The 12,619-nt window shown below is 39.2% G+C and overlaps 1 protein-coding gene across 1 annotated transcript in view; it reads left to right on the top strand.

The window, feature by feature from the left end:
• LOC122559431 (proline-rich protein 36-like) overlaps positions 1-12,619 on the top strand; it is a 66,311-nt gene that overhangs the window by 19,380 nt on the left and 34,312 nt on the right. The window contains exon 3 of the mRNA XM_043708879.1: positions 5,494-5,578. Coding sequence (XP_043564814.1) covers positions 5,494-5,578 — 85 coding nt within the window. The remainder of the gene's footprint in view (positions 1-5,493; positions 5,579-12,619) is intronic.

The following is a 12,619-nucleotide window of genomic DNA, read 5'->3' as shown; positions in this document are numbered from 1 at the left end:
AGGTGATAGGTCAGGGAGGAGAGGGTGGAGTGGATAGGTGGAAAAGGAGCTAGGCAGGTCGGACAAGTCCTGACAAGTCAAGGGGACAGTGCTGAGCTGGATGTTTGAAACTAGGATGAGGTGGGGGAAGGGGAAATGAGGATGCTGTTGAAGTCCACATTGATGCCCTGGGGTTGAAGTGTTCCGAGGCGGAAGATGAGGCGTTCTTCCTCCAGGCGATGGTGGTGAGGGAGCGGTGGTGAAGGAGGCCCAGGACCTCCATGTCCTCGGCAGAGTGGGAGGGGGAGTTGAAATGTTGGGCCACAGGGCGGTTTGGTTGATTGGTGTGGGTGTCTCGGAGATGTTCCCTAAAGCGCTCTGCTAGGAGGCGCCCAGTCTCCCCAATGTAGAGGAGACCGCATCGGGAGCAACGGATACAATAAATGATATTAGTGGATGCGCATGGTGGTGGGGTCTGTTTGGAGGTGGCGGAAATGTCGGCGGATGATTTGGTTTATGCGAAGGTTGGTAGGGTGGAAGGTGAGCACCAGGGGATTCTGTCCTTGTTATGGTTGGAGGGGTGGGGTCTGAGGGTGGAGGTGCGGGATGTGGACGAGATGTGTTGGAGGGCATCTTTAACCACGTGGGAAGGGAAATTGCGGTCTCTAAAGTAGGAGGCTATCTGGTGTGTTCTATGGTGGAACTGGTCCTCCTGGGAGCAGATACAGCGGAGGCGGAGAAATTGGGAATACGGGATGGCATTTTTGCATTACTAGTCCAGCAACAATACCATTAGACCACCTTCTTTCTTAATTGAAGCATTTAAATTTGATGAGCTTAGGGCAGTAATTACCAATGGAAGAGTTCATTGCAATACATTACATTGCACCATGTGTGATGCAAAGAATTGGCAATTTTATTAACTAACTGATGTACAGAATAAAATAAAGGTGAAGACAGAAGAAGACATAACGCTTAGGTGCCACTAAACGTACTTTAATATGTTGTGCACTGCAGGAGGGTATAGAGATAAAAGGTCATGAAAAAGCTTTTTAAAATTCCCAAGGGTAGATTAAAAATTGAATTGGAACACCTACAATTTTTAAAGTGCGATGTACAATCACAGAATATAAGGATTGTGCCATTTTTTAGATTTCCTAGAAGAAGAATATTCAAGATTTAGCCATGGGCCATCAATACTTAAACAATTGCAAAATACTGCATTTGCCAGGAAGTTGAAATAAAAGCAGAAAATGCTGGAATTACATAGCAGATTTGGCAGTATCCATGGAGGAAAGCAGAGTTAAAGTTTCAGATCCAGTGACCATTCTTTAGAATGCAAGATTATGGATTTACCCTGCAGTTCAACTCATTTTGAGCTCATTTCCCTCGGGAACTAACTGCAGTCCCAGCAGTGATCACTGTTCTCACACAGCTGATGGACAAAAGAAATACCAGCTGTTTGATTGGCCAATAGTTCTCTAATAGAGGTGGAAGGCTCACCTCAAGCCATTTAAATATCTGTGGGTCAAGTGGCCAATCAGGACCAGACTCACCTTTGACCTCTATGACAGAAGTGTATCACTCTCCCTGTCTGTGTAGAATCCAGTCTGTGATTTAGAAAGCACACTGGTACCACCAAGTGTTTGAGGTCTGAAACTGCAACCCAAACTCTTCATTTTACCGCTGGCAAGAGATTTTAGCTACAGGAGCTGCTTTGTATTCTACTGTATCACTGATCTATTATTGTAATGGCTGTAAGCTAGCAAAGCAAAACTCCTACACAACTTCTGGAAAAGACATGCATCTGTATTAACATAGTATCAGCTGCTTAATGTGACAGTCATTAGAGAGGTGCCCCTGTGAAAAGACTTATTAAGCAAACAGTTAAGTAAACTTTCTTCTCTTCTTATCCTGAATGGATATCATGATAAATCTTTAAAGGTAACCAATAATATCTCAGAGTGACATACCTTGGCACTCTCACATCTGTGTGTGATATAGTCTTCTACCTTCATATTCTGGAACTTGGCTTGTACCTCATGTGGGTAAAAGCCACAATGGTTTCATTCAAGTTCCATTTCATCTAACAGGTGACATATCATTTTTGCCTCTGTAGCCCCTTGAATATTGGGCTCTTCAAGATAAAATTCAAAATTTAGCTTTGATTTCTCACCACAGATGCTGACAGACCTGGAATCATTGAATCCCTACATTGTGGAAACAGGCCATTTGGCCCAACAAGTCCACATCGACCCTCCAAAGAGTAATCTCTCCAGACCTATTCCCCTGCCTTATTACTCTACATTTCCCCTGACCAATGCACCTCTAACTTCATACATTCCTATCAATGTGCTCTCTACATTTCTCCCACAGAGTCTATGACCATAGTGTAAAGCAACTTGGACAGGTTTTCAGGTAGCTGTTAAATCTGCATGCTACTCCTTTAAGCAACAGTTCACCCTCACTAATAGCTGTCATGTCTGGAAGATAGATCCACACAGTTCTCCCCTCCTAGATTCTCACCACCCATCCATGTGCATGACATATTGTTGGAAGGAAAGGAGAACATGGTACAACAGCATGACCAACAAACATGCTTATAGTTGTCTCAACATGAATCAGGACAACGCATATGAATTTAAGGTTTTCATATGAACACCTGGGTTTGTGGAAAGATACTGTGTCAGAGTGTCTCCACTCCAGGCCACATGTTGGTGTAATGAGCAATGGTCAAATCCTGCAAAAAAGAACTGATCTCATATTCAATCTGCATTTCATCAGTCACCCATCAGACATGATAACAACTTAGATACAGAAGGAATTGTGCCAGACAACAACCACACATCTTTAACAAATGATACATGTCTTTCCACAACAACAGCACACCAAACAGAAGATACACCAAGTTGTGATAAATGTATAGGGATTAGATTTGGTTGTGTTGTACATCCATCAAGATGTTACCCGTATGTATAGAACAATATATTTATGTACGTCCTTGTACATGTTATTGTGAAAGCGTTTCAGTTCTTTGAAGGTAAAATAAGTGACATTGTATTATGGCATAGATGCTAGACCAGATAGCCCTGTACCTTTGAGACATTTACATGACATCACAACATTTGGCATTCTGGAATAAAAGTTCCTGCTCACCTTCAGTTACGTTTTCTGTGCAATGGAGTCCATGTCAGTTTACCATCAGGAAGCACAGAACCCAGACAAGTGGGTAAGCTTGTGATATTATGGCCATGTAAATAGTTAGTGTTGTAAATAAATTTCAAGATATCTAACCAAGCACAACAAGAAGTATATGTCACATGCAGAAAACTATACAGTGCATCAATAATTACCATTCCTTCACTGTAATTGATTCAAAATCCTGGAACTCCCTTTCTCATAGCATTATCAATATACCTACACTACACAAACTGCAGTGGTTCAGGAGACAGTTCAACGCATATTGTCTCTATACACCACTACCTTCTCGTTGTTAATTAAGGATGGGCACTAAATGCTGGTGCAACTAGTGATGTCCAAATCCAAACAAATGAAAAAAAGGCTTTTAGTGCCCAACAAGTGGATAATATCTTGAGACTATTTCCAAAAGTAGCAATGTTACATCCTATCTACGAAACTATGACACAATCTCAGCAACAATACCTAAAACAGCTGAATGATCATTCTCACATTCTTGTTATGATTTTTCTCTCAGTATGTATCATTACAGAATATTCCAGATTGGTCCCTACTGGGATTGGTGTGGCACCAGAGGCTGAAGAAGAAGAAGCAAAACTACCTCTGTTCCACTCACCCAGCCCACACACATCTCCCCTGGAAATGTTAGAATGGAGGATGGAGTTGGCAGTGCAGATGGCAAATCATTAAACAGAGGTGGAAAAGAGCAAGAGCAATGTTTTTGAAAGAATGTGTCATAGGATCTCATTCTATTGACTGAGCTGATCCACTTTCTCTCCTTTGTGCCTTACAACAAAGTGTCTTTGTTCGCAGCGGAGACTTAAATGAACCTTAATCTCCCCAAGAACTGTCTCAAAACAAATCAACCACTTTAAGAAAGCTAAAACTCAAAGACATCTGTTTCAAAAGGCACTACTTATCTGATCATTGTTTGTGGGAAAGAAAGGCAACCCCTAGGAAGCTGTAAAGCTTCAATATAATTTGGATCGTCTAGTGACCTTGGAAACATCCTCATTTCTACTGTAGGAGCATAGACTATTTGCAAATTGCTGACATACACAACAGTAGTGCGCGATTGATGTATTGCACACTCTTAGGATTTTCAATTGCTGCCTTTGTACTGATAATGTACATATGCAAATATGCATATAAAATTACACATATCAAACAAAATCATAATTTGACACAGACACTATGGGCTAAATTGGTTAAGTGGGAAACTATTTTGGAAGACCCATTAAAACAGACAGTATAGAAGGTGTCAGCAGTCAATTGGGTGAATATTGGGAGTGGATAGAGATTTCATAATATTGTAAGAAGGTAGCGAGTGGAATTTGTCTTTTAAAAGCAATTTGCTTTTATCCCTTTCCAAAAATTCATGTGTTTTGCAATTTTTTTCATGTCCAAAGAGGCTGATGCTTTCAAACTGATTGTTAGCCTTGTTTTATTGTACCCTTTATTCTCTCCTTTTTGTATCACTATCCATTGGATGTTAAGCTCTTCACAGTTCCTTAGATATAACAACCAAAAATCTAAATGTGATCTCTTATCGTTTTGCAGCACTTCACAGCACATTGGAATTCTACCATTATCTTTGTGGCTATTTCCCTTTGTTGGCAACCACTTGTGAGCTTGATTGTAAACACACAGAAGTGAAAATGTGGTGACCACTTACAGTGGTCAGTGCTTACATTAAGGTTAATTATTACCTTCCTTTGTTTCATGTTGTGCTTCTCAATGGCTTCCATGGCAAATAGAAACAGTTTGTTCTGGAATTCTAGTCACATAGTGTTTCAAGCTATTAAATAGTTAACTAGCCACTGATGCCTAAAATGGGAAGAGACATCATAATCAGAGTGAATTTAAAAGCATTTGTTGGGCTATGCTGCCCTTTTGTTTCAGGTCTTGTTCCCAGCTTCATGTTACCAGAGACAAAGCATTCAAATTGATCCCATTTAAAAATGCAATGATTAATGTTCTGATTAAAAAGTTTGGGAACCATTGTGAATCTTTGCATTACTGATTGTGCATTACAGTGCTATTTTTTGGAATCTCTAAAAGCCCCACCTCCTCTTTCTGTCGGTTCCAATAAGAAGCAAATCCTAGCTTGCAATACTTTGACATCAGTGTGAATCTACCAATTGTATCAGATTTCTGCTGTTCCAAATATGCTGAAGAACTGGGGTATATATATAATTACCAATGTAAACTGTCACACTCTGCAACTGGAAGAAAGATCTAGAATGTGATTTGAAATTCTCTCCCTTTATATTAATTACATTTTAAATATATTCTTATAAAGTGTTTTTCTTTCAGGCTACAAGAAAAGAGCTTCATGATATAAACATGACAGTGTGGATTATTTTTCTAATCAGCACAAGGCTTGTCATCGATGTTACAGGTAATTTAGTGACACATCCAGGATATTTTCTTCATTGTTGATTATTGATGAAGAATAATGTATACTTAGAAGCAAGTAATAGGAAACGTTAATATACTATTTTGATCCTTTCAACTATTACATTATGTTGTTTATTCACATTATAAAATCATTTCATGCAAATTGTTCAAGCCAAATTGGGTAACTATGAGAAACTTGTGCAGACATGGGAGAAAGTTGGGACAAAATAGACGTAAGTTAAAAGCTACTTTTGAAATCTAAGGCTACACAGTTCCTTGCGATGCGATACCAGTATTTTCAGGGTCACTGGCAAATTACCTAACCTGCACAGAATAGACAGTCACAAGTGCCACAGTGTCTCACATGCATGTTCACAGTTTGAGGTGGCATTTTCAAGTTATTTTCATGCCCATTTCCTGTACAATTCTGTTAGAGCTGAAGAGGTGGATGGGTGTTAGAGGTGGACAGTGAGTGGAGGTGTTAGAATTTGCCATTTTGTAAACAAAAAAAGGATGTTTTCTTTTCTGGCTTCTTACAGTGAGTGTTACATTCACCCATACAGAAGCCAGTACATTTTAACTCATGTATCATAGCAGCCGCTAAAACTGTGTTGGTTGCAACTAAACTACCAACCTGGAGAATCTCTGTGTGGGAAGCATCCATTCCTGACAACAATTATCTTATAAGCAGTGGGCAGAAGTTCTGAACAATATTCCCTCCAAACTGAGTGAGTATGACAGTATAAACAGAACCTGCACAAGCAAACGTTCAGATGTGAAATTGCATGGTAGTACTTTGATCTTAAAAGTACCATTCAATGTGACTAAACGGAAGTGTTCTGCAGGCAGAAGTGAACATTGCAAAGCAAATTAGAGATTTCTTGAAGTGACAGGATCTTAAGATATCGGGTTTTCCATTATGGGTCACCCTGTCTCTTACTTATTGATCATAGCATTCTGCTACTGGTTTTTTTAATTGACTGTCCATCTTCAATAACTTGCTCACTGCACTTAATTGAACAGTAATCACTAATCAGCCAATTAGGGGAAAATATGTGCTGAGTAATTGGCTCTTACACAGTGGAGGCTTCTGATTGTCATCTAAGATGGGCAGCAGTGTTCAGAAGCCACAAAGGGAATCCTGCTGCCATGTCATGTGTTAGGCCAAAAACTCTACAATGTAACACAATTCCAAAAGAATTCAAGTTATGTAAACTACTCTTCTTTTGTCTTCATCCAGATATAGTGAAGACTGTATACTTCTGCAAATGAATATTACAGTACAGAATACCAATGATAATATTTGGACTGTGATTTGTTTGGCAGAGTAACTGCACGTCTGATGAGTCAGTTTTAAATGTGCCATAACACCTTGCAAATTTAACTTGCTTGTTTAATATAACTTATGGGTTGAACTTTTCTACAATGTACTTAGGAGCTCTTGAATTTCAGACTATCCTTGTTATGGATCAGATATTGTAGTTTATCCCTTAAGTTGCATAAAACTCCAGTTATATCTGATAGCACTGTAATGCAGCTAGTTAATATTTTGGAGAAATTAAAAAGTCAGTCGGTCAGAGAAATTGTTAAATCCAGAGAGGCAGAAAGCTTGATGGTTCCGTGCAATGTTACAGAACCCTGGCTTGCTTGATTTCCACAGTATTCCAATTGCTGAAAGCACTTTAAATTCTCATTTGACTGGAGGTACGACAATGGACAAATCTTACATCCATTCCTACTATATCAAGGAACCATGATTGAGGACTTTAACAGAGTTCTTGAGGGATTCTGCTCTTTTACCGCATGATAGGCCACACAGAACTTCTATTTACTGAGAACAGATGGTGCAAATTATATTTTTAGTTGTTACAACATGGCGGTGAACCCCTCTGTTAATTAAACCAAACACCCAGAAAGGCTCTCTTCGCCTCATAATCTGTAGGAATATGAGTGACAGAGAACTCCCAAATTCCACCATTTAAAGAAAATAATATCAATTTATTCTTTAACTCTAAAAGTGAACATTAAACAACAACTATTGACAACTCTAAGCCCTGCTTTCTCTTTACTGCTTATTATCTGCCTCCAACTCTGTAACAATATACTGTTCCAGTGAAACACTCATTAAAATTACATCACTTAATTTCATTGTTGGTGTCTCTCTCCTTCCAGCTGAAGATCCCCTGGCTTGTTTTCTTTCTTTTTCTGTGAATATGTTTCATATAAAAAGGTACCTTTGACAGAGAGTGTTTGGGTCTGTCTCAATGGCAATTACTTTGTCTGACGTTCAAAATGCCTGCCTTTTTTTATCCCCTCAACATCAGATCATCTCATTGGTTTGGTGTTGGCAAAATAATAAATTCAAATTCAATTGGGTTTTAGTATCCTGGGCATAATTTAAATCAATTGGTTAGATGCAACTTTTTGTCAAAATAGCAACCAACTCAGTTTTTTTTTTAGGTTTGATTAGATTAGATATCTATTTCACAGCCAAATGTTACATTTCTTTAATTTTCCAGTACACTCTGAGACTGCTAGTTAGTCACATGACAGGTGCTTGTAAGCTCTCAGTGCAAAACTTTATCACTCTCTGATAAAGATACAGTACATACCTTCAACTTCGTAGCGTAATGAAGTTCCAAAATCTTTGTTAACTAAGATACTCAATTACAAAACAGATTCTGAAGGGCTAAAGACTCCAAATCAAACTGAGATGTTTTTGGTGGGAGGGGCATTTCTTCGAGTCAGAAGAGCATAGCAACACTTAAAGGTAGAGTGTCTGTGGGCTATTTTATTTTCTAATGTGGCAGGGCTACAGCTTTGGACCAAGACAAACAGGAGTTCTATTCCAAGCCCGTTGAAAAGCAAAACAAATACCCAGGTGTTGCTGAACCGTTATATTATGTTTTTCAGTATTTATTTATTTTCAGACCAAGTTTATGACTACATCCAGGACTATTTGCATTTTATTTTAAATGAACCTCTAAAATGCAATAATTATATCCTCCACAATTGGATTACTCATTCCTTCTGCCTTTGAAATCATTTAAATAGCTATTCAGCTTGAGAAATATTGTGGATCTTTAGTAAAGGTGAGTTATAATTGACTAATATTCAGGTAAATGTTTTGGAAATGTTGAAATTTCATTACTAGAAATTACTATTCAGTTCCTAGCTCATAATAAATATATTTTTGATATATTCTATCTATTGTGGAAAAAGTGAAATGTGGTTGCTAGTATTTCAGAGTTGTAAAATGAAGGACATAATCAACATGACCGTTGCTGGCAAACATCAATTACAATTACAAGATTTATTTAAAGTTGCACAAACACAGAATGTTCTTCACGTAACACCACGCAGATCTGATTGTTTGATGTAGGTGAGAGAGTGAACCACATTGTTAGAGGTACTATGCTTCAGTTGAGACCATAAAGAGAGTATCTGTTTACCTGTTCACATATATGTAACTATTTGGATAAGATCTGATGGCTGTTGCATAGTCTGGGCTAACGTTTATTGCTCAGCTGCATCGTGAGATTGGACTTTCTCTCTCTCTCTAGAGCATGATGGTGGGCATCAATTGGCAGACTATGTTGCCAGTGCATCTGGCAGACATCAGGCTCTCCTAACCTACCAAGATAGGGGGTGGGGGTGGTGAGGTTAAGTCAAAGGCAGCCCCATGGAGGCACTCTGCCTTAAGTGGTGGTTTCACTGTTTTTGTGCTTTTGATGAAAGCTTTGAAAAGTCCCTGAAAGGCCTCCCTCTTGATGGGCCATTTTCCAAGTTGTTACCTTGTTGCCCAGCAGGGTGAACCTCCAAGGCCTCTGATTGCCTCCTCCGTTTTCCAGCATTGACAGGCTGTCCATCACCTTCACTTGGACAGAGAACCATTCTCTATGGCAATGAATTTTTAAATTTGTCAATTTCCAAAGGATGAAGTATTTGAGACCAGGAGATGTTCCTTTCTTCACTTCCCTGGGGAAAGATCAGCCACCTATCTCACTGTGCTCATCACCATAGTACTTAGCTAAACACTAAATATGCCTTATATAACTTGCTATAATGTGACGCCTATTTCATGTAGCAGTAGATTCCTAATATTACATTTCTATCATCATATTAATTCTAAAGTAGCTGAACAGGAAATAGGAAATGGTTAAAGGAAGAAGAAGTGAGAGATGCACCACCAGGCCAATCAATGAAAAAATACCAATTATAAAATTCTGAATGGTGATTTATAAAAACCTATTGATAACTCAAAGAAACTGCTCAAAAGCCTTTTTTTAAAAAAACAACGCTGGCTTTACTAATTTGTTTTATCAGCAACTGAAATTTCAGAGGAGGAATATTTTTCATAATAATCACATCTGGTTAATGGTGGGTTTTTAGCAGAAATGGTTGGAAATAGGGTACTCAGACTCACAGACATCTCTCCTCCCTTACCGAGATTAAACATTTCCTCTGAAACTTCTTTGCTGCTCACATCTCTGTTGTGAACAAAATAGATAAAGAGCACCCAATGGACATAGCAGACTTAGATTTTCAGAAAGCTTTTGACAAAGTCCTCCAAACAAAGCTGGTTAGAAAAAAGGAAGAGGAGGTGATGTAATGGCACAGACTAAAGACAGATTAATTGCAGACAGAAGATAGAGAGTAGGAATAAATGGGTCATTCCCACATTGGTAGGCTGTGACTAGGGGGTACTGCAAAGACTCTAGTATATCAATGATTTGACATGGAAGGAAAAAAAGGAAGGAGAAATTAGAGTACAAGACAAAGTTAGTTATATTAAAACATACAGTAAGCATAGCGAGATTTGAGATTTGTGGATCAGGTTGAGGTTTTGGATGTAGGTTTGCTCGCTGAGCTGGAAGGTTCATTTCCAGACATTTAATTATCCTACTAAGTAACATCTTCAATGTTGAAAATTCCAGCTTTCTATTTATATGTTTGGGTTTCTTTGGGTTAGTGATGTCATTTCCTATGATGATATTATTTCCGGTGGTGAAGTCACTTCCTGTTCCTTTTCTCAGGGCGTGGTAGATGGGGTCTAACTCGATATGTTTGTTGATAGAGTTCCAGTTGGAATGCCATGCTTCTAGGAATCCTCATGCGTGTCTTTGTTTGGCATATCCTAGGATGGATGTGTTGTCCCAAACGAAGTGGTGTCTTTCCTCATCCGTAAGTGAGGGTACTAGTGAGAGAGAGTCATGTCTTTTTGAGGCTAGTTGGTGTTCATATATCCTGGTGGCTAGTTTTCTGCCTGTTATTTGTCCAATGTAGCATTTGTTACAGTCCTTGCACTGTATTTTGTAAGTGACACTGGTTTTGCTCGTTGTCTGTATAGGGTCGTTCAAGTTCATTAGCTGCTGTTTTAGTGTGTTGGTGGGTTTGGTGGGTTTGTGGGCTACCAAAGGGAGAGTGGCTAGGGAAGTGTTATGGCTGCTTATTTGGGTTTGTTGCTGAGAAATCGACGGACTGTCTTCATTGGGTACCCATTCTTTTTGAATAGACGGTATAGGTGATTTTCCTTTGCTCTACGTAGTTCCTCTGTGCTGCAGTGTATGTTGGCTCATTGAAATAATGTTCTGATGCAGCTTTGTTTGTGGGTGTTGGGATGATTGCTCCTGTAGTTCAATATTTGGTCCGTATGTGTTGTTTTCCTGTAGACGCTAGTTTGAAGTTCCCCATTGGCTGTTCGCTCTACTGTGACATCTAGGAATGGCAGTTTGTTGTTGTTTTCCTCCTCTTTAATGAATTTTATGCCATTAAAGGGTATTATTGATGATCTTGAAGGTTTCCTGTAATTTGTTTCATTTAGTGATGACAAAGGTGTCATCCACATAGCGGACCCAAAGTTTGGGTTGGATGGTTGGCAGAGTTGTTTGTTCAAGTCTCTGCATTACTGCCTCTGCTAAGAACCCTGATATCGGAGATCCCATGGGTATTCCGATGGTTTGTCTGTAGGTTTTGTTGTTGAAGGTGAAGTGTGTGGTAAAGCATAGGTCCACTAGCTTGATGATACTGTTGATGAAGTTAATGGTATTTGGTGTATGTGTTTTTGGGTCTTCTAATAGTGTAGTCAGTGTTGCTTTGACCAGGTTAATGTTGATTGATGTAAACAGGGCTGTTACATCAAAGTAGACCATTATTTCATCCTCTTCTATTTTAGTGTCTTTGGTCTTCAGGAATTCTTGGGTGGAGTGGGTGGGTGTTGCCGAATTCTCAGCAACAAACCCTAACAAGCAGACAAAACATGTCCAGAAACCCTAGCTGCTCTCCCCTACATCAAAGACATCTCGGAAATGACTGCCAGGCTACTCAGAACCCTTAGCATCATGGTAGCCCACAAACCCACCAACACACTAAAACAGCAGCTAATAAACTTGAAAGACTCTATTCAGACAACGAGCAAAACTAATGTTATTTACAAAATACTGTGCAAAGACTGTAACAAACGCTACATTGAACAAACAGGCAGAAAACTCGACACCAGGATACATGAACACCACTTAGCCACAAAAAGACATGACCCTCTCTTACTAGTATCCTCACATACGGATGAGGAAGGAACCACTTCAACTGGAACAACACATCCATCATAGGACAAGCCAATCAAGGATAGGCACGAGAATTCCCCGAAGCATGGCATTCCAACTGGAGCTCTATCAACAAACACATCGAGTTAGACCCCATCTACCACCCCCTGAGAAAAGGAACAGGAAGTGACTTCACCACAGGAAATAACATCACCAGTCCAAAGAAACTCAAACATGTAATAGAAAGTAGGAATTTTCAGCATTGCTTTGCCTGAGGCCCACTAAAGATGTTACCTAGTAGGGTAACGAAATGTCAGGAAATGAACCTTCCAGATCAGCGAGCAAACCTACATACAGACAGTAAGCATTTCTGAAGGCATTTATAAAGAATAAAGAATAAGCAAGCATTGGTTATATAAAGAGTGAAGCTAGAGAATTAGTAATAAAAACTATATTAATTGCAGTTGAATTGAACAGAAATTTTGCAGCTGTATCTGCTG

This window comes from Chiloscyllium plagiosum, chromosome 19 (genome assembly GCF_004010195.1).
Source record: "Chiloscyllium plagiosum isolate BGI_BamShark_2017 chromosome 19, ASM401019v2, whole genome shotgun sequence".
Taxonomy (NCBI): Eukaryota; Metazoa; Chordata; class Chondrichthyes; order Orectolobiformes; family Hemiscylliidae; genus Chiloscyllium; species Chiloscyllium plagiosum.
Note: the sequence above shows the minus strand (reverse complement) of the source record. Positions and strands in the feature narration are given on the sequence as shown.